Source organism: Myzus persicae, unplaced genomic scaffold (assembly GCF_001856785.1).
Source record: "Myzus persicae strain clone G006 unplaced genomic scaffold, MPER_G0061.0, whole genome shotgun sequence".
NCBI classification, from domain to species: Eukaryota; Metazoa; Arthropoda; class Insecta; order Hemiptera; family Aphididae; genus Myzus; species Myzus persicae.
Genome location: NW_019103278.1, coordinates 14,223 through 36,442, shown reverse-complemented (window position 1 = coordinate 36,442; position 22,220 = coordinate 14,223). Strand labels below are relative to the sequence as shown.

General features: G+C 30.0%; 1 protein-coding gene across 2 annotated transcripts; it reads left to right on the top strand.

Annotated features, from left to right (window-relative positions):
* The first annotated feature begins 1,627 nt into the window (after window positions 1–1,627).
* LOC111034143 (collagen alpha-1(I) chain-like) lies at window positions 1,628–21,512 on the top strand. 2 transcript variants are annotated; one of them, XM_022315200.1, is made up of 56 exons: window positions 1,628–2,144; window positions 3,996–4,308; window positions 4,372–4,901; window positions 4,993–5,033; window positions 5,307–5,388; window positions 5,527–5,729; window positions 5,831–5,920; window positions 6,360–6,458; window positions 6,986–7,031; window positions 7,477–7,538; window positions 7,925–7,988; window positions 8,369–8,445; window positions 8,665–8,703; window positions 8,856–8,919; window positions 9,097–9,150; window positions 9,375–9,472; window positions 9,598–9,652; window positions 9,798–9,860; window positions 10,018–10,071; window positions 10,203–10,247; window positions 10,443–10,487; window positions 10,553–10,588; window positions 10,689–10,783; window positions 10,977–11,051; window positions 11,630–11,675; window positions 12,488–12,532; window positions 12,698–12,768; window positions 12,861–12,915; window positions 12,986–13,048; window positions 13,248–13,327; window positions 13,425–13,478; window positions 13,705–13,759; window positions 13,849–13,884; window positions 14,179–14,295; window positions 14,398–14,469; window positions 14,536–14,571; window positions 14,651–14,740; window positions 15,117–15,196; window positions 15,298–15,334; window positions 15,475–15,564; window positions 15,713–15,791; window positions 15,925–15,988; window positions 16,346–16,390; window positions 16,451–16,496; window positions 16,615–16,686; window positions 17,580–17,632; window positions 17,700–17,789; window positions 18,649–18,730; window positions 18,986–19,048; window positions 19,181–19,234; window positions 19,316–19,378; window positions 19,448–19,581; window positions 19,636–19,825; window positions 19,886–20,064; window positions 20,126–20,347; window positions 20,446–21,512. In XM_022315200.1, exons 1-56 carry the CDS (start codon window positions 1,841–1,843, stop codon window positions 20,590–20,592), a joined length of 5,244 nt encoding a protein of 1,747 aa, XP_022170892.1. In that variant the 5' UTR covers window positions 1,628–1,840; the 3' UTR covers window positions 20,593–21,512. The 2 variants fall into 2 exon arrangements, with proteins under 2 accessions (XP_022170892.1, XP_022170891.1); XM_022315199.1 differs by having other exon boundaries at window positions 1,629–2,144; window positions 3,996–4,901.
* Window positions 21,513–22,220: the final 708 nt, after the last annotated feature.

The following is a 22,220-nucleotide window of genomic DNA, read 5'->3' as shown; positions in this document are numbered from 1 at the left end:
AAAGTTTAGTTGGAAGGTTTCAAAGTTCGAACTCGATAAAATAATTCAAATGAAGGAGGAATTATGATTGATATATTCGCTTTAAGATACACTGCCACACACTGCAAGGGAACACATAGACTGACAATATATGGAATTATAGATAAGGTTTGAAATAATTAAAAATATTAATTTGAAATGGAAACACGAATCTGCGATATGAAGCATATATTATTTAGGATTGGGAAGCATTTCATATGTATTGGACTTTGAACTTGTACACGAATTTAACAGTTGTGTAATTAGAATTTAGGTATAATAAAAACTCGTAAACGTACAATAATTGATTACAATATATTTGTGAATGGTGATCAATAAACTAACAACTGAATAGTAAATCCTATAGCAGTATAACATTTGGTTATTATTTCATTCGATATTTATTTTTAAAAAAATCGCATAATATATATTAAATACATACGCACGTATCACGTATGGTATATCAATCATGGTTAAAATGTCCGACGTATTTTTTTTGTTTATTAGAAAACGAATAGGTGTACTTACAATCTAAAAATATAGTACATTTATGATAGAATATACAAAGGCAGGGTTTGAGTAAAGGTGGTGTCCATTCAAAAATTCCTTATAATTTTAGGGAGTAGGATATTCAATTTGAGAAGGTGTTGGGATTTGTGAGGACTAATGTAGTAATGTCTATGTTGAGATATTATTTGTTTTTGTTTTCTATGTGGTTACTATGTTGGTCTAAAATGTGATTCTTTTGTCAAGACGGATCTAGTATTCTATAGTTATGATGGTACTTATACCTAAGTAACCTACCTAACCTTTTTGTTAAGAAATCGTGTTATCCTAAAGTAGAGCTGCAAGGCTGGGACTGGTAGGAAAAAATTATATGGATATCCAATATTATAATAAGGAAAAAAAAAACTATATTAAACCGTTGGATTTGAAATTTGAATCTATACGATTTACAATAATCATTGCTCTCCAGCCAGCTTTACATGCTTATCTGCTATAGGTACCTACTTACTAAGTACTAGAACTTACCGAAAACTCAGCGGGTACAAGCTGGAGTGTAGGTAAATATGTTAAAGAAATGATTAATTTCGCACGTCACATATGCATTCTCATCACCCCAATGCAGGCGGCCATGCAAACTGCAGCACAAGGTACACCATATATACAAATGAGTATAATGTGACAATAGAGTCATACGATTATATATATATATACATATATTACGGTAAGTACTCGGTGCGCGTCACGTCAATCTCACAATAATTACGATCGCAACGAGTGCAGCTTGCATAAAATATATTATTTATCGCCGACGCAGCTGCAGCGGCCCGCCGCGAGTCTACCGGAAGTCGCCGCGAGTCGGTCCGTTTGCAGAGTTTCGGACGCCCGAGACAGCGGCTGAGAGGGGTCATTGGTACCCGTCGGGCTCCGTGTGTGGGCATGATCCGCGATCGGAACGCGCACACGAGTTATATAGATTAATATTTACGATGATTATAACCGCGGAATACAATAATAATAATATAATGAAACAAAATACGATAAATAGATGTAATTGATTGCGTAGAAGCGGCGCGCACACATTAGGTTTTTCGTGTCGAACGCGCGCCGGCGATTTTTTTTTCACATTGGCGCGGACCGCCGTACCGATTGCACGTGTCGCTTCGCGCGCTTTACCATAACGTCGCCGTCGCTTATACGCACGTCCCTGCTGCTTGTTCAAGTGCAGCACGCGTCCCACGTATATCTTCGCGCGCCGCCCACCGTATTTAAACAATAATATATTGTTTTACGGCTTGTGATTGCTCGCCGCCGCCCCATGCACGGCCCGAGTAGCACAGTGGCCTGCGCGCTGTGGTTGGCCTGCGTGGCGCTGCTGCTGGCGGCCGAAGCGGCCGCTCCGGGGACCCGCCGTCACGATAGACGCGTCAGGCCCGGGTCGGCGGTGGCCGCGGACCGGTCCTCGGACAACGCCGCCGGCGCCGCGATCGACGCCGACGACTACGACCGCGACAACTACGACGAAGACTACGAGGACAGTGGAGATTCCCACAAGCGGCCACCACCACCACCACCGCCGCCACCGCCGCCGAAAACCTCTGCGTCAGTCACCCCCGACTACCGTACGATACTTTTGTTATATTATTATAATAGTATATTAATATAGTTACTATATTATAAGTGTATGGCACGCCAAAAAATGTCATGGGCGTTCCCCTGAATGGCACAAATCACAACATTTTCCGTTTGAATTCGTTTTAATAATAACTCATGAATAAGTTGGTGGGTATAGGTATGAATAAGTATACAGGTGCGATGCCCAAAATATTGTCTTTGAAACCTCGTGATTTCCGCAAATATAATATTAATATACGTACGTCTTGCGCGATAGAGTACGCAAGATTATATTTTTTTTTATCTCCCGTAAATTTCGAAAATATGTGATTTGGTGATTTTATGACTCGCGATAGAACGCCCGTGACATAATTTATGTGTCAAATAATTTGCTTTTACACCGTAAAATATACTGGCAAATGGGCATTTCAGGAAAATTAAAAAATGTTTTCAGAGTTCTGTGAATGTATTACGTAAGAAACGACCATGTATTAAAATTGTTATTTGTATAAATATTGCTGTAAGTGTCTAAAATTATATAAATTTATACTCAGAGCATCATCTTATCAAAGTTGTGAGGAATCCTAGGAAATCTGTATACTCTTGTATACATAAATTATTGTTAGCTCCCCTCCCAAAGCAAAATCCTGGGTATGTTACTGTATGACATTTAAATGCTTAAATGCTGGTAGAACTTCCGAGTAGGTATTTGATGTTCCGTTTCAAACACTTCCTTGTTGTAGATAGAATATTCATGAATTTTATATTATAATTTATAGGCACCAACATTTATGATTTAATAATCCTTCAATCTGTGCACCATGAATCAGGATGACATAATGTCATATAATGTAAAAAACGTTTCTGTAAATATTCGATACCTAGCACAAGTTAGGTAAATTGGTGGATGTAGGTACAACTTTATCATAAATCGTTGCCTGTCAATAGTTCTTACTTTTTTTTCATCACGCTATTTCCACAATTGGATAGTCATTCTTTGTTATGAGATGGGAAATAAACAATTTTTAAGACATTTAAAACCTATACATACAGATATCGATTGTGCGTAGACTTAATTTATCCTTGTGTTTTAATAATGACATAGTTTAGCTGATAATCAATTCAAATCTTTAAATGCGGTTTATTTGAATTTTAATTAATATATGTTGAACAATATTGATAATAATAAAAGTTTTAGACTTATATTAACGTCATACCTATTCTAACATGAATATTTAAATTGTCATTTCAATGAAATTGTTATCATATTGTTATCTTATAAGTCTAATTTTTAATTTGTGCATGGAAGTGACACAATTTACTCTAAATTTAGTAGGTATTTTTAAACTTCAATTGTTCTACTGTTATATACATAGATTTATTAATAGCAACTTACTCGAATAAAAGTATTTTAACTAATTTATATATTTAAAAATCAAATCATCGTTAACTACTATGTAAATCTATTTTAAATTACGATTGTCAATCTACACAATTAAATTTCACAATAATACATCATATTCAACGTTTATAATGTTTGGAGATAACGATTTTTTGGTTTAAAATCCTTAGGACAGGATTACAGAAACATGATTTTTTCATGTATCTCTTGGTTTTCCTTAACAAAATCTTGTATCTACTTTAAATTAAGTATAAATTCTCCTACCTTTTTTTCCTATGGTGTCAACGACACTGTGCAGTAAATTCTCCTACCTACAAATAGTTACTATTTATTGAAGATTTTACTATATATTCAATTTTTTTGAGGGATATACCCTAGTATTTAATGAATAAAGAGGAAAACATCTTTTAAAATAGTTATAGTTTAAATATTGTGTGTTAAAATGTAGTTATTTTAGGTGAAATAATGAACAGATCTTCATTAGACTCTTATACCTCAACTTCACTAACACCTATACAACCACCTTACGACAATCACCGCACAGAACCCGAACGACCAGAGCAGTACCCAGATGAAATAATACAAGATCTAACTACTCAACGATCTGATCAAGAACCTGAAAGACCCGTTGAACCATTAGAAAAATTGGATGAATCTCAAGAAAGACAAACAGAACCACCCGAAATACCAGAAGAATCCCCGGAAAGGACAGAAAATCCTATAGAGAAACAAAGAGAATTTATAGAAAGGACGGAAGAAACTACAGAAAGGCCGGAGGAACCAGTTGAAAGGCCGGAGGAACCAGTTGAAAGGCCCGAGGAACCCGTAGAAAGGCCGGAGGAACCCGTAGAAAGGCCAGAGGAACCCGCAGAAAAACCAGAAGAACCAGCAGAAAGGCCAGAAGAACACACAGAAAGTCTAAAAGAGTTCATAGACAGACCAGATGAACCAACAGAAAGGCTACAAGAGCCCACGGAAATACCTGAAGAACCAATAGAAATGCCAGAAGAACCCACTGAAATCCTAGAAAAACCAGCTGAAAATCCAGAAGAACCCACCGAAAAACCTCAAGAAATACCTGAAGAATCTCAAAGATTTGATTTGACTGAAATGCCATATACATCTAGAACACCAGTATACAATACAACAAAATTTAAAGAGACTAATGAGTATAAAACAATAATTAAGAGTTCATATATTCCACCGCGACCTGTAGAAGAAATTACTGGTGAACCACCATTTAAACAACCAATAAAAATTACACCATTTAGGTCAACGCCAAATAAAACCGTCATAAACCGAAAACAAGAAGTTTTCAAAGAATCTCATGTTTACATGGGCAGTGATTTCCAGCAAGTAACACGTAAGTTTAACAAAGTAACTTTAATCTGTATTCACTGTTCTGTATGATATTAATAAATAAATAATTGTATATTCTTATTTCTTATTCATAGATACAACAATACCACCATTCTATTCAGTTCCAACTGTTCGAGTAAGTACCTGCATGAACTCAATGATTTTATATTTAAAAATATGAAAAATGTGCTATACTTACTAGTTACTTAAAATATTAATAGAACTAAAGTTATGCAAATATAAAAGTAAAATTAATGGCTTAAAGAGATAGTTAAAAAAAATAGAGAACGTTTTTACATTATATTATAATATAAATTAAATTTCCAATGCATGTTAATTTCTTATAACTAATTTCATTATGGAACAAGCAAATAATATTTAGCTTTATTTGTATGATATTATTGTATAGGGAGAACCAGGTCTTCAAGGCGAACCAGGAAAACCTGGACAATATGGCGAACGAGGTGTTCCGGGTACACCGGGAGTCCCAGGTTAATAATTCATATAAATATATAACATTCCTTATATTAATTATTTACTTACAATTTTTTTTCACGTTAAAATCGTTTCATTTATATTGGTAAATTATGGTATAGACCACCTTTAATTAAAAGCAACACATGTTTAAGGAATGCCTGGACTTCCCGGACCTATTCCGGATGTTAGCACATATTACCAGCAATTAGCTCAAGTTCACGGAAATTTAGATAAAGGTCCTATCAATAGCGGTTATCCACCAGAAGCATTTCATACTATGCAAGCACAAGTTGGGCCGGTTGGAACGAGAGGACCTCCTGGCCCTCCTGGGCCTCCTGGACCCCAAGGATTCCAAGTATGAATTTAAATTGATTGAATTCTTAATTTTATTATATTATGTACTAAAATATTTGTTTAAAATTCCCTTTATTTAAAACATAATTTATATTTTGTAAGGGACCTCGTGGAGAAACTGGTGATGGTGGTGCACCAGGCCCTGCTGGCCCAGTTGGGCCTAGAGGTATTCCTGGACTACCTGGTAGGGATGTAAGTATATAATGCGAATATATACTGAGTATATACTTAATTCTTTATAATAATATATTATATTCAAATTTAATACATTTAAAATAATTAATTGGTATCTGGGTATTTGATATTGTTATTTCATAATATATCATAATTTGTATAATATAGTATACAAGTAGACTAGGGTTAATGGTTTTCTCTGTATACTGACTTATATCGGTAGGTATTACACCGGTTATTGCTCAAATACCGCTTGAACGGTATACCGAAATAGCAAAATACCGATAAGTACTGTTCAATCCCGAAGTTATAACGTATGCTTAAGGTGTTGGTGGTTTTTCGGTACACCGAATTCTATTACCGCAATACCATCAACCCTAAAGTAACCATAGGTTAATGATAAATGAGTTACGCGGTAGAAATCTTAAAATACTATGTAATATAATTGTTATCTTAGGGTGAACGAGGCCATGATGCAGAACCAGGACAACCAGGTACTATTGGTCCTGCTGGACCTAGAGGCTTACCTGGAATGCCAGGTATACCAGGAATGAAGGTATTTGACACACACACATATATAAGTTAATATGTTTCGTATAATATTTTACTGAACTCAGAGTGTCCAACCATGAATTTAATAATTATACCCCATCCAACTATAAAGAAACTTTTTTACCCACCCCCTCCAAACTAGCCAAAATTTAAACAACTATTTCAATATACTTCTTTAACCGTTTATGAAATGTAAATAATTTTTCAAATTGTCATGTATTAGCATACATTATTACATATTATATATATGTAAATTAACCCCCAGGTTTTTAATAATCCCTAAAATAAGTTTTTTTTTTAGTTTGAGTTTGAATGAACAAAAAATTTCCATGAATATTATAATAATTAATAATAAATTAAGGCTTATAAAGAAATAATTCCCTATCATTATATTTTAAAGTATTGTTACCCGAAAAGAAAAATATTGACATGGAAAAACACTGTGAGAGGCACCCTTTATATAATAACTTTAAGAATAATTATGAAGTCAAGATTAAAGAAACTGTACTTATTGATATTTTTATATTGTAGGGTCATATAGGTTTCCCTGGTGTCGATGGAGGAAAAGGCGAACAAGGTAATATAATATACATAGTATTGTATCTATAATATAGTATTTAGACTATATGGTTAACCATTGTTCATCTTATTTTTAAGGAGATTTTATCACATTCACATTAATATTTGTGCCGTATGAATTTCTATTTAAACGCTTTTATATATGTTATATTATATACTATGTAATATGTAAGCTATAATGAATCATACACTTATACTTTATTATCCATTTTAAAAGTTTAAGTAGAGCTCAACGAGTATGTATGAAACTTCCGCATTTTATGAAAATAAATAAATTGTAATTAATTCATAACTATAATTTTATCTACTACCTAAAGTAAAAAACGATTGACAGTTTGTTGTTGAATTCCATTATAATACATTAGTATACAAATTAAATCATATACATTCAATTAACTCTTATTTAAATACTTTTAGTAATTTTTTTAAATTTAATATTGTAGGAGCAATCGGTGAAAAAGGATCTATAGGTTCTCCTGGTCAGCCCGGAATTACTGGTTCAGTAGTAAGTATTATATGTCTGCTTGTCTGCAAATTTTCACTTTTGACATAGCGTATCTAAGTACAAACTAAATCAAATTTTGCTACCAAACACCATCCTCATAATCCCTTATACTTGAACCCTACTACATCCTGATGTAAGACACAGAAAAAAAACACACATAATTTTAAAACCATTAGTTATTATAATTCATTAAATGAATTGCGATTTAAAATTTGTATTCAATTTAATAAGACTATAATTTTACATTTTATATGATCCGTAAAATTATAGCTAAAATTATTTAACTTTAACTATATTATATATTAAAAGTATGTGTATTGTGTAGTGAATTTGGTATATCGTTTTTAAGCATATACATACCACATCATTTATTAATTTTGTTATAGGGTCCAATTGGCGCACGGGGAGAAAGAGGCAGGGAAGGACCACCTGGACCACCAGGCATTCGAGGTTTGCTATTATATATGAATATAATATAATTAATATAAAAAATTCAAATAATTATTCTGCGATACTTTACGCAATGGATTACAAATTGTAGAAGAAAAAACGTTATAAATAGTTTTCATCTTTCTAAATGTTAAAATTGTTTTGAAAACTTTCATTTTAAATAAATAATATTGTTTTAGTAAAACAAATTTAATGTATTCTTACAAATTAGGTTCCTAATGTTTGTATCACTATTATAATTAGGTACATATAATATATATAAATGTATTTACTTTTCTTTATTTAATAATAGATCTGTCATCAATACTGTCAAATCGATTAAATAATTTATAGGTTTACTGGTGAATTATAATGTATACGTATTATATTTGAAAATGTAGGTGCTGATGGTTTACACGGAGCTATTGGTCCTCCGGGAAATATTGGGAAAGCTGGTCCACCAGGGTTTCCGGGTTCGGTATGTCGTTATATATTTATTAAAATAATTATTTTATTTTAATTTAACTTATTAGATATGTATACCACCAGATATTAAGTTATTATTATATTTTAATTAAAAATAATATTTTTGCTAAATTGTATTGTATTCTCTCATATAATAGTATTATAGTAAAACATGTAATCTTTCCTATACAAGTATAAATATGTTTATATTTTGAATGGATCTACATTATAGGTTGGTGCGAAAGGAGATGTAGGATTACCAGGACCTAAGGTATGTGTTCATAGAAATTATAGAAATTAATAATAATTACTCTATTATATCTCTTTCACGGTTAAATTAAAATTTTAGGATAAAGATCATGTTTGAATTATTTTTATAAACGCAAAACCAATTAAACAATATATTTCCTCTAATTATTATAGGGTAGTTTTGGCTTGCAAGGACCAAGAGGTGAATCTGGAAAATCTGGTGAATCAGGTGAACCAGGTATGTACGTGATACAATATACCTACTATATTGTTATAACTTTGTATCTCAATTATAAATAATATTTATTATAATTATTTTAATACTTTTATTTTGTATGAATATGTGTAATGAAATAATAATGATGACAAACAACAAACTTGATATACATTTACTAATACCAAATAAAACATGTAGGTATTCCGGGAACACCAGGAAAAGATGGTAATCCAGGAGAAAAGGGCAGTCCAGGTATACATGATTATTTTGATAAAGTATCCTAATTAATAATTTTTTATGTATATTATGCATAAATAATGCTAAAATTATTATTTTTAAATCGGTAAACATCATGTTTTATTAAGTACAGATTTCAGAATTATTTATTAATCAACAAAGTTTATACAATTCAACTAACAATACAATTTCATATAAATAGTGAAAACAAAATTAATAACCGAGAGTAAACATTTTAGGAGCTAGTGGGCCCATTGGTCCATCTGGTTTTCCAGGACCTCGAGGCGCTCCAGGAGAAACAGGTAGTGTCGGACCACCTGGCATAAAAGGAGCTGACGTAAGTTTATTTTTAATTTGTTTTAAATTTTATGTTCCCTTTAATTATTAATAAATACTCTAAAAATATATAATTAATTCTAAAATTATTTTATAGCTTATATTATTACCTATTTTTTCTTAAAGGGATTAAATGGCGAGCGTGGTTATAAAGGAGAAGCAGGAATAAAGGGCGAAACTGGTAAGATATGTTATTGTGTTAATAGTGTGTTCAACTTCAAATGCTTTGTGCGTACATACTTCAATATTATTATTTTTGATAACATATTCGTTTCTAGTATATAATATAATTTAAAATTAAATACTCAAATTAATGTATGACGCAGGAGCACCCGGACCAAGAGGATTACCTGGCATTGATGGGCCGGAAGGAAAACGAGGCAGAAAAGGTACATAATATAAATTACTTTTATTTAAAATGATTTTAGTTTGTAGTGATTGCGGAAAATACGTGTTATCTAAATAAACTATCAAATTTATTTTTAATTAAAAAACACCTCAAGTATTTGTAATATATTTCTGAAAATAGTATTTAATTGAATTTAGGTTCTGAAGGTCCTCGAGGACTCACTGGAATTCAAGGCGAACGCGGTATTCCCGGTAATATAAAAATTTTAACTAATTATTATTATTTCTTACTACTGTAGTACTGTAGAATGTTTTCCTTTTATACATAGTATGTACATACTTTTATATTTTTGTATTTTATTTGATTGTATTTTTATTTTCAGGTGAACGCGGATTACCCGGTCCAGACGGATCACCAGGCACCAAAGGTATTGACACAGATAGAAATATTATTAATAATTATGAATATTCAATGTACAAATTATAATAATAAACAGATGTATAGTATATACAGTTTACAAGTATCTATACATATATTTATAGAGTGTCAACATTTATGATATTTATGTATATTGTAATATATTTTACACGTGTAAAAAATAATACTGTTAATATTTTTTTAGGATCACCTGGTGATCGAGGATTAGAAGGGCCTCCCGGTTCAAAAGGTATTATTTTTTGGATATAGGATTTGGGTGAATTAACAAGTTTAAAATAATTGTAAATTTTCTAGGTGCTGTTGGTGATACTGGAAGGCCGGGCATGACAGGTATGAAGCTTTATAAGCTATAACTTTTTATAATGTGTTTGATTATTTAATATTTCTTTTTATATGTTTAATTATTAAATTATTTTATCCAAATACTTAGGTCTTCAAGGTTTGAGTGGATCTATAGGTAAGCCAGGACCTCCAGGAAAGTCTGGGCCGCCAGGCGAACGCGGTATACCTGGTGCAGATGGGAAGGTAAAAATATTTAATTATATCATATTAAAACATTTTAAACAACTTATATAAAACATTGCAGATAGGTAATGATGTATACTTATATATTATAATGCATAAAAATGCCTGTTACCTTGAATTTTATCATGCGAATGTATGCACCCATAATATTTACTAAACGAAAGATTTAAAAATTAAAACACTGTTTTAATAGGTTGGAGAACCAGGATCACCAGGTCTACAAGGTTTACCAGGACCAATAGGTCCACCAGGTGATAAAGGCTTAACTGTGAGTATATACCTACTTCTATAAACACGAAAGTTTGGTAGAGACTTGTTTACATGTTACCGTCAATGTCGTAAATTATGAAATTAATGAAAATCACTTGTAAAATAATATAATTCCTGGCACGTTAGTTATTATATATTAAATATTGAGAAAATATGTCTATAAATTACGACATCATACATATAGAGTGATTCTTTATTCTTTCAAGTTTCAACAGTTATTTTCTCTATCAATTAAAGTATTTTTCATATTATTATTACATCACATAATAAGTAATTACAAATTACAACGCAAAATTATTGTTATTAAAAACTAAAAGGTTTAAAGATTAAAATGAAAAAAATTCGTAAAAAAAATAATTTTTTCAAAAATATGTAAAAAATTAATTAAAATTTTGTTATAAAAATATTTTTAATAAACTCATACATTTGCTGAATACTGATAAAATAATCACCTTGTATATATTAAATAGTTAATTGTATATAATATATACAATACGACAGAAACGTTGTGTTTAAAAACATTTTAGAACTATAATGTAAATAATCTCATGGAAATATATAACTTTATTAAAACAGGGAGTAACAGGAGCAGCTGGCGAAGTCGGACCTCCGGGTGCACCAGGTTTGTGTGATTTTAATTATGTTACTGTAAAAATCGAGTTGAACAGATAAATCCTAAACATTTAGTTTAAGCATTTTTTCGTCACAATTTTAAAATTATGTTAAACAAAAATAATTGTTCAATACTTGGTTAAGTATAACACTTAAAACACCTATACCGCAATGTAGCTAAAATGCCTATATTTAACGCCGTCCAATCATTTCTAATAATAATAAATAATAATACGATACTTAATAATTATAGTTAAGATAACTTGGTGGACAATTAGAGTTGTGTCGATGTCGTTTATGAGTAATTGATTTCAAATTGGTTCAATAATTGTCCATTAGCTGACAACTGATATAAAAACAAACTACTGGTATACCGTATATATAATCGGAAACATTTATTGAAAAAAAAACAAATATTACCACTCAAGCATGCATTAAAATGTTTGTCATAATAGTCCACAGTGCATTGGCTGCGTTAGATACGTATAGTCTTATACTAATATTATTATTTTAATTTATTTTGTAGATAGCGTAATATTTTGAAAATAATATTGGTAAGTGTTAGATGCGTACGCAACTCTCAAAACTGCGAATTTATTACACAATAATATAAGCTTTGAATCTTTGATCTCTAACTTTAAAAAAATAGAAATACCTATAATTACAGGAACTTCATTAAACATAACATACATAATAAGAAAGTCGAAGGAATATTTTTGTTTGGATATGAGAACATATACGCTATTGGTTCAATTCTATTATTCATCATAAATTAGTTATAAACGCAATGTTATAATATTAATTCAAAATTTTATATTATAGGTCCCAGAGGTGATTCAGGAAAAGAAGGACCTCCAGGCAATGCTGGTTAGTATTTATATCTTGGTATAGTTTAGAAAAACAATTGACATAGTTTATTGGGTTGTAGAATTTTTCAACTTAGTGGTTACATAAATTATAAAATTCTTAAAACCCGTATACATACTTTAAATTATTATTTAACATAATATAATAAATATGTGATATTTGAAGGTATACCCGGTAAGCCAGGATTAGACGGTGAAAGAGGAGCAGTTGGTCCACCAGGATCCATTGGTTCTCAAGTTAGTACATTATATTCAGAATACTTCAAATTTAAATTAATAGTATATTCAGAACGTATTTAATACATAAGTTGTGCATTTATTAAATTTAGGGAGTACCGGGAGTACCTGGGAATCCGGGTCAACCCGGTAAAGATGGTGAACAAGGTAATTTTGTTGAATAATTTTATTTCAAGTTCAATAACCAAATATATTTTTAACTGTCTTATTTATATAGGTCAACAAGGACCAGCCGGAAAACACGGAGAACCAGGAACTAGAGGCGAACGTGGATTTCCTGGTAAGTATTTGACATTTATAAATTATAATAATAATAATTTTGAAAATAATGGTTTAGCAGTATATTATGTTTTTGTCTCAAAAAATTTTAATTTAAAATACAACAACCTTCGAGTACCTAATAGTAAACATTGACTATTTTTTGATATAATATTTATATACAATTTGTTACCAAAATATGTATAAAAAATAAATTTTAGGTGAGAGAGGCCCTATTGGTCATTCGGGACTACAAGGAGTTAAAGGAGAACCAGGAGTTGCTGGTCCCGATGGACCAACTGTAAGTTTTTATTTTTAAAACTTATCTACTTACAACTTAATGTGAACAGTATATATAAGCTATCTAAATTTAATTAAACAAATTTTATACATTTTAGGGACTACAAGGTATTAGAGGTGACAAAGGACACTCAGGATCACCAGGTCTAATGGTAAATTTAAATACATTTTCTGACAATTTTTATTTATACAAGTGTAGATTTATAGACTACCTATATAGTTGTTGTTTTATCACAAACATCATTTATGTTTTGTAATCAACGAGTAAAGACCATTTGGTACAAGATTTTTATATAATGTTTAACTATCTATAATTATATATATTTTTTTTAAAGAAATATGTATAACACAAATGTAATTTACATAATTTAAATTTAGGGTATACCAGGGTTGAGAGGTGAACAAGGACTACCTGGTTTGAAAGGAGAAAGAGGTGTGTAATTTATTTTAACGGTTTTTTTTTTAAATTATTCATAGTAAACTTTATGTCTTAAAATTTGTTTAATTTATCTATTACTTTAGGTTCTACTGGAACGCAAGGGCCATCGGGTTCACCGGGTAAATTTTTACAATTATTTATTAATATCTAATGTCCCACGCTATAATAATTAATAGGTTTAGGTAATTCAGACTAAATATTATTTGTTTAAGAAATATTATTTATTTCAATAAGTCACATCTAATAATTTATATGGATTAATAATTATTTCGACATTATTATAGAACATAGAAGTTTAATAAGTATCATATTCATGTATATTATGTTTTATTATTTAATTTGTCTCAGTTAAGTTCTAATTTATTTTGAAAGTAAAATGTAACAACTAACAACTTACAAATTAATGAATGAAGGTCCTGCTGGGGAAAGAGGGCCTCAAGGATTTGTTGGTCCAATTGGTCCACCTGGTGAACCAGCCGAACGAGGTGAGCCCGGATCTACAGGACCTCCAGGAGAGCCCGGCGCACCAGGTTAGTAATCAAAACGCAGAATTATGAAATAGTTTTTATTGACAACTCTGGTTCATACGGAGATTTGTATTTTTTTTTTAAATTCTTCGATTACTTTTTAAGGCACTCCCGGTGAGAGAGGGTCATTTGGACCTCAAGGTGTTCAAGGTTTCCCTGGGTCGCCAGGATCAGTTGGTAAGAGCATATTACAACATATAAAAGGAAATTATTAAAAATACATTATTTTAAAATATTATACAGGTATGCCAGGTCTAAAAGGCGATAGAGGAGATACAGGTTAGTACCATAACTAATTATAAATAAAAATTACAATTACAATTTTATGCAGTGTTAAAAAATAATATATTTTATGCAGGTATGAAAGGAGATCAAGGAAATTCCGGACCAATTGGAAAAATGGGAGAATCTGGTCTTCCTGGTGCCATGGGTTTAATTGGTCCAAAAGGTGATTGCTTCAATTAAATCAAAGATAATAATAAATAATATTGTTTCTAAAATTTACCTGTTTGTTTACCGTTGGATGACGTAAAATATACATTATATATTAGTATATATTGTGACCATTATCACATCGAAATACTTTAATTAACTTTAATATATTAGTATAAAATTATAGCAAATACAAAATGATAGGCATTGCATTCACTTTGTAAATCGTTTCAATGAAGTCGAAGTTCAATTATTGGTTCATGGTAACCATAAATATATACATGGGTATTGAATAAAACCATTTATCTGTCAAAAAACCACCATATACTTAACAAAAAAAGTTTACACCAAATGGACCTGATATTTACGAATACATGTAATTTTAATTTTAGGTAGTCGTGGAGATCAAGGTAATAAAGGAGATATGGGATTAATGGGAATACCAGGCAGAGTTGGAGAACGTGGACCACTGGTAAAAATAATTACTCATCAATAAATTAATGTGCTCTTTATTTGTACATTTATAAATAACTATAAGCACAGATTTTATTATAATTGCATTAATGGTTTTAGGGATATCCTGGACCGACTGGACCACCAGGACCACCAGGTATTACATCGAAGTGTAGCATAATAATAATGTGGTTTTTTGGTCGAATCTTAAATACTGGACGATACTAATATAATATATGGACTGTTAGGTTCCTTACAGCCTTGTAGGAAACACATGATATGTTATTTTTAATATAGGTTTGGTTGGAGCAAAAGGATGGCAAGGTGAACCAGGAAAACAGGGTGTGCCAGGAAATGTCGGTGCACCAGGTTTACGAGGATTAGACGGTAATATGCGGTTTTGACTAATAAACAAATTAAAAATATTAGTTAAATTGATAGTAACAGTTAATAACTTACAATTTGTAATCTATCAGGTATACCTACTCGATCAAAATAAATAAATATTAAATTTATGTTAATTCGATAATTTTAGGCCCCAAAGGTGAAACTGGCGCAGATGGAGCTTCAGGACCAGTAGGACCAATTGGTCCTCAGGGAGCCGTAGGCGAAAGGTAATATTGTATTATAATTTTTTATTTTATACAATATAACCATAAAATATATCTCGTACAAGAATCAAGAAACAAAATTGGTTTTAAGCATAACCTTTTAATTTTAGAATGTATTTTTCCTATATTCTTTCAGGGGATTGACAGGAGTTCCAGGCAGTCAAGGGCCGATAGGAATGCGAGGTACACAAGGACTACCAGTAAGCAAAATAATAATGTTACAATTTTATTGCATTGCTCAGTATAGAAGATAATATTTAAGCTGTATTTTATTACTACTTTGTTTATTTTAGGTATAATATTTAATATTATTACTTTTGTTCAATACATTTTAAAATATTATTTTAACATTTTTTAAACATAATTCTTAACTTTTTTAATAAAAATAAGCTATATGCAAGTTTATACATCCTTAAAAATTGTCTATTAGTATATGAATGATGAAATATCAATAATAATAATAATAAATACATTATATCTAAATATATTCAAATACTTAATCATTGCACATATTTTCTAAAAACAAATTATACAAATTTATTTAAATTTATTAAAAGGGTGATAAAGGATCTCCAGGAAAGCCAGGATCAGATGGTTCACAGGTATTACACAACTACTAAATTCATTTGAATTGCAATTAACAAATTTTTTATCATTTATAGGGAGTTCAAGGTTTAGCTGGTCCTCCAGGTTCTCCGGGACCTCAAGGTTTGTAGTTTATAAACTTTTTAATATCTACCTAACAATTAATTAAGTATAATAGTGAAATATTTTTTAATAGTACGTTATTTATAATTAAAATAAGTAATCACTATATATATTGTAGGTGAAAGAGGTCAAGATGGAGCTACTGGTTTACCTGGAACTCCAGGAATCAGCGGAAGACCAGGAGATAAAGGTAGAGTCTTAATAAATTCAGATTTTAGAACTACTAACTAGAGATATGAAATTGCTGAATTAAAAAAAATTGCATCACCAGGCCTAAAAATTAAAAAAATCAAATTAACTATAACTAAGAATACTTTAAATGATAGTTTTAGGTGTCTGCAACTTTTGAGATTATAGGTAATACGAATATAATAGATTATACGTCAAGCTTTTATTTTAATGTCAGTTAAAAAACATATGAAAAATCTTGTATTATATTTTCAAACCTTAGACAATAATCAAAATAAACTTTTAGAATTGTCAATCTCAAAATTTGAACACGCTTTTAAAGTTCTAACATATATTATTTGTGACTGTACTTTCTATATCTGTTAATTTCTATAAGAATAATATAAGGGAAAAATTTGTTATTTTTTAAAGCTTTTTGATTTAAAAACAGCACTGATCAAACATAAATCGCAAAAAACTAAAAAAGTTGAAATGTCAATAAGAAAATAAAACACATACGTAAAACCAATACATTTATCACTCCACATAGAATCTAAAATGTATTAAAATGTATATAAATATATAATATATTATGTTTTAAAGTTCCAAAGTACAAATTGTATGTAATCATGTAATCATGTAAAAATTCATATAAAAAACGAAAAATTCAAAATAAAAGTGACGTTCTTTTAACGTTGTACCTACAATAAAAAAAACCTACAGCCTAGTCAGCAATATATATTTCTTTGAGTTCTTTTGGACCAAAGAATTTCTTGATTGTATGATGTTAGGTATAAAAATAAAAATGTGCGAAATGTATCAAAATCCTATATCTATTTATTACTTTTTTTTTATCAAAAGAAATATGATTTTATGAAACAAATTAATTTCTTTGTTTAATTTATACAATTTCAGGTCCACCTGGATCACCTGGTAATCTAGGTAGTCCAGGTTCACCAGGAATGATTGTAAGTTATATGTTACTATAGCAAAATAAACACAAGTGTTTTTACATTATGATATATTATAATATAGGGTCCACAAGGCTTACCCGGTCCATCCGGAACCCCAGGTGAACGAGGTTTACGTGGTGAAAATGGTCCACAAGGTGTAGAAGGACCTCCTGTAAGCTTAAAAAGTCAATTTAGCAATGGTGGGCATTAACTTGTTAAAAAGTTAAAGTTAAGTTAAAAAGTTAATTTTGTTTAACTTTAAACTTATTCAGTTAAATTTTGTATTGTCTTAACTTAACTTTTTAAAGTTAATTATCATTATGGCACAGTTAAGTTAATTTTAATTTTTTTTATATCACGTGGAACAAACATACAAAACTTATTCTTTCGATTTTGGTAATTTATTTTTCTAATGTTATAATATCATCAATTCATAATAATCAGATTATATTTTAATCTACACTATTAAATAGTAATGATTAGAATACTGATAAATGATAATTGACAATATTGTTTGGACTGGCGATTTTCACGAGTTTTATTTATAATGATCTACTCGGTATTGAATAATCCGATTTTTAATTCGTCTCTCCAAGCATAGATCTAAAAACCGGCTTAAAAATAAATATCATAGTGTTTATGGCGATATCAATAATATATACAATATACAATTTATAATAATAATTTTAAGTCCTGTTTGCACAGTATTAAGCGTCTTGGTAAATGTTTGTATAAATCAAAATACTAGGTAAATGTATGGCTTATGAATTTATGATTATTGTGACTTGAAAAAAAAATTAACTTTTTTAACTGAGTTAAGTTAATTTTATTTTGCATCTTAACTTTTAACTTAACTAGTTATTTTTTTTTTGGGGGGGGGGGGTAACTTTTAACTTAACTGAAGGCAATTTTATTGAATTAACTTAACTTGCAAAAGTTAATTTTTTTCATTAACTTGCCCACCTTTGCAATTTAGTTAGTTCTAGTTTCTACATACATGCACTCATTACTCTAGTATGCTTTAATTTTAGGGCCAAAGGGGTAAAGCAGGACCGCCAGGAGTTCAAGGAGAAAAAGGAGATAAAGGAGACATAGGCCCTGAAGGAATGAAAGGTAATAAGTTACATTACAGAATATTATGTTACACTTAGTAAGATTACATAAAGAATATAGATACCAAACTACCGATATGTATTTTTTTTATCTAAGTTAAAGTAGTTATGTGTTTAACTGCGTGAGAATTAAAAAATTAAGAATATTACAATATTAAAACAATGTTTAAGACATCCACTGGTCATTTTTTAAGCATCTAAGTAATATAGTTTGCTTTACATAATGTAACTATTTATGACTTTATAATTTATACAGGACATAAGGGCTTAATGGGCTTGCAAGGACTACCAGGTGCCCCAGGTGCTGATGGTCAAAAAGGTAAGATATTAAACAATTAAATCTTATGTAAAACACAAGCCACAACTGTAGATCAACATTGCTTTATAATATTTAAAAAAAAAATATTGTATGACTTATCAATATGCAGTCACTTATTACCTACTTATTTAGGTAATATTGGGTATCCTGGACCTCCTGGACCTGTTGGTGAACCAGGATCGAAAGGTAATAGAAGTTATACTTTTTTATGAGTATAATTAATATAAACATATAATGCAGTTAAAAATAATTTGCAATTTTAATTAGGACCCCCTGGACAAGATGGAAATCCTGGGTTACAAGGTTTAGTGGGACAACCTGGTCCCAGGGGTTAGTATTTCATTGTTGTAGATATAGTTCTTTAAATGTTGAAGTAATAAAACATAAAAAATATTTAAGGACTAACTGGTGAACGAGGTCCTGATGGAACACCCGGAGCACCTGGCTTACCAGGACCGCCTGGTCCTCCAGGTGAAGCATTGGCATATGACATGGCTGCACTAACAGCTTTATTAACACAAGGACATAGCAAGGTAAGATATAAAATAAACTATTTTTTAAAGATATTTAACATAGAATTGAAATAGGGACCAAATGATGGAACACATCAAGATCAACCTGACAAAATGACAGAAACGGAGAGACGCGAATTGATATTCAATGCATATAAAAAATTGAAAACGTCATTTGAGAAGTTTAAGAAACCAAACGGCGAAAAGGATAACCCAGCCAAGACGTGTAAAGATTTATATGCTGCTTATCCCGACCTCGAAAGTGGTAGGAAAATGATTTCAATAATTTTGGGTCAATTAATAAAATGCCATTATTTTTATATAGGAGAATATTGGGTAGATCCTAATGAAGGAGATGTTCGTGACGCGGTACTCGTACGATGTGATCATATTACGAAGAGCACATGCGTAAAACCTCAACCAGATCATATAGGCCCAATAGATTTTGAAAATAGAAATCCTCAACCAGAAATTTGGCTATCTGAATTTGGATATACTGGACAGGTTGTAAATATCTAATAGTAAAAAAATATAAAACCAATTTAAATCGAATGCCTGCTTTTAGATATCATACAAAGCTGATAGCAATCAAATCGGTTTTTTACAACTATTGTCAGAATCAGCAAGTCAGAATTTAACATACCACTGTAAAAAAACAATTGGCTATTTTGATGCTGAAAACAGATCATACAAAAAAGGATTGAAATTAGTTGGATTTAATGATGCCGATATTACTCCAAGAGGAAATCCAAAAATGAAATACACTGCTATTGAAGATGAATGCAAGGCAAGTGTATCATATTTTGTAAAAATGCACCATAGTTATGAATGCATGATACATTTTTTTTTATCTAATATCTCATAATTTTTTATTTATTTTTGTAGACTCGATCAGAAGAATGGAGAAAAACTACAATTTCTTATACCACTGATCGCCCATCTCGCTTACCAATTGTAGATGTTGTTCTACGAGACTTTAATGAAATTGGACAAAGTTTTAGTATACATTTGAGTCCAGTGTGTTTTGTATGAATAAAAAAAAAAACATAAATTATGGGTACTTTTTTCTATAGAATCTATAGCACATCAAAATAATTGAATACAATCATTTTCATCAAAATATAAAAATAAATTTTAGGTTGCATTTAATGTTTTAAAAAAATGTTTCTTATAAATTATGATAAATCATTTAGCAATATATATAAATTGATATACAATATCAACCCCAGTACAGAGAATTATTGTTCTAAGTTTTAACCCATAAGTTACTCAATTGCCAAAAAGAACACATATTCCCATAAAAATAGAATATTTAATCTTCTTTCTATTCTACAATTACCCATTTATCAGCATTTCAAGTTTCATAATGGTACTGCTGAAGTAATGTGCTAGGGATTACCTGTCTGGTGTACATTTTTAAAGTTGTAAAAAAAAATCCATTAGGTACCGCCCCGATACAATTGTTTATTGCTAAGAACCTTAGTGGCGGGTGGCTTTACTTCCCCTACACACAACAAACTATACATCATAATTTTACAGCAAATATAATCTTGGCAGTACTTATTATATTTCAATAAAAATACATTTTCATAAGATTAGATTTAATGATGGAAATATATTACTCCAAAAAGGATTCAAAACTTAAGTATCAGAGATGAATGCAAGGTAATGTGTATCATTTATTGTAATTAATTGTCATAATAAGCATCTTTTGTAATTGTTTTTTTACACATTCGGTCAGAATGGATAAAAAATTTTTTTTATATACAACTGGATTCAAATAATAGATGTTTTTCTATGATATTATGGAATTGGTCAAAGTTTTAGCATATGTTTGAGTTCAATGTGTTTAGTACCAATAAAAAAACAGTTATCATTTGGCCAGTTTTCTTTAAATAGCACAACAAACCAGTTAAACACAATCATTTTTGTCATAAAATTAAAAAAAAAATGTATAATATAAAATAGTAAAAATAAAGTAAAAACTAAAATGGTAGGGCAGTTAACATTTTTTAAAATTTGGTCAATGAAACAATAGAAGCTTAAAATTATGTATAAGCTTATTAACGTAGGAAAACAAAATTTTTTATGAGTAACTTAATTAAACTATGGTCAAATTTTTAAGGCGCCCATAAAAGAGAATTTTATATAACTAAATTGAGTAAATTCTATTGGTTTTAACACAAGTATTAGAAATAACTTAACTTAATAAATAAATTACTTGATAAACAACCATAATATTTTAAGGACGCCCCATTTTATTATTATTATACACATTACACATTTAATTCATAATTATTATATGTATGTATAAATATTATATATTAAAAAATGTCTTTTTTTTTCAATAAAACATATATTTGTCATACACTTAGACTAATTTATTAATTATTATGATAAATTAATGAGTAGTTGTGAAACGAAATAATTTTAAGTAGGTAATATTTTGTTCAAGTGTTACATAAATATTAGGAAGATATTTTATAATTATATAAATATTTTTCTGTTCTATATAAATAAAATATTTGGTGGGAAAAATATCAGACAAACAAAGGCAGATAGTATAAAAAATATACATGATATATGATCAATAATCATAATAAAATAATGAGCAAAAATAAAATTAAAAAAAAACAACATGTCAAATAAAAGAATGAAAC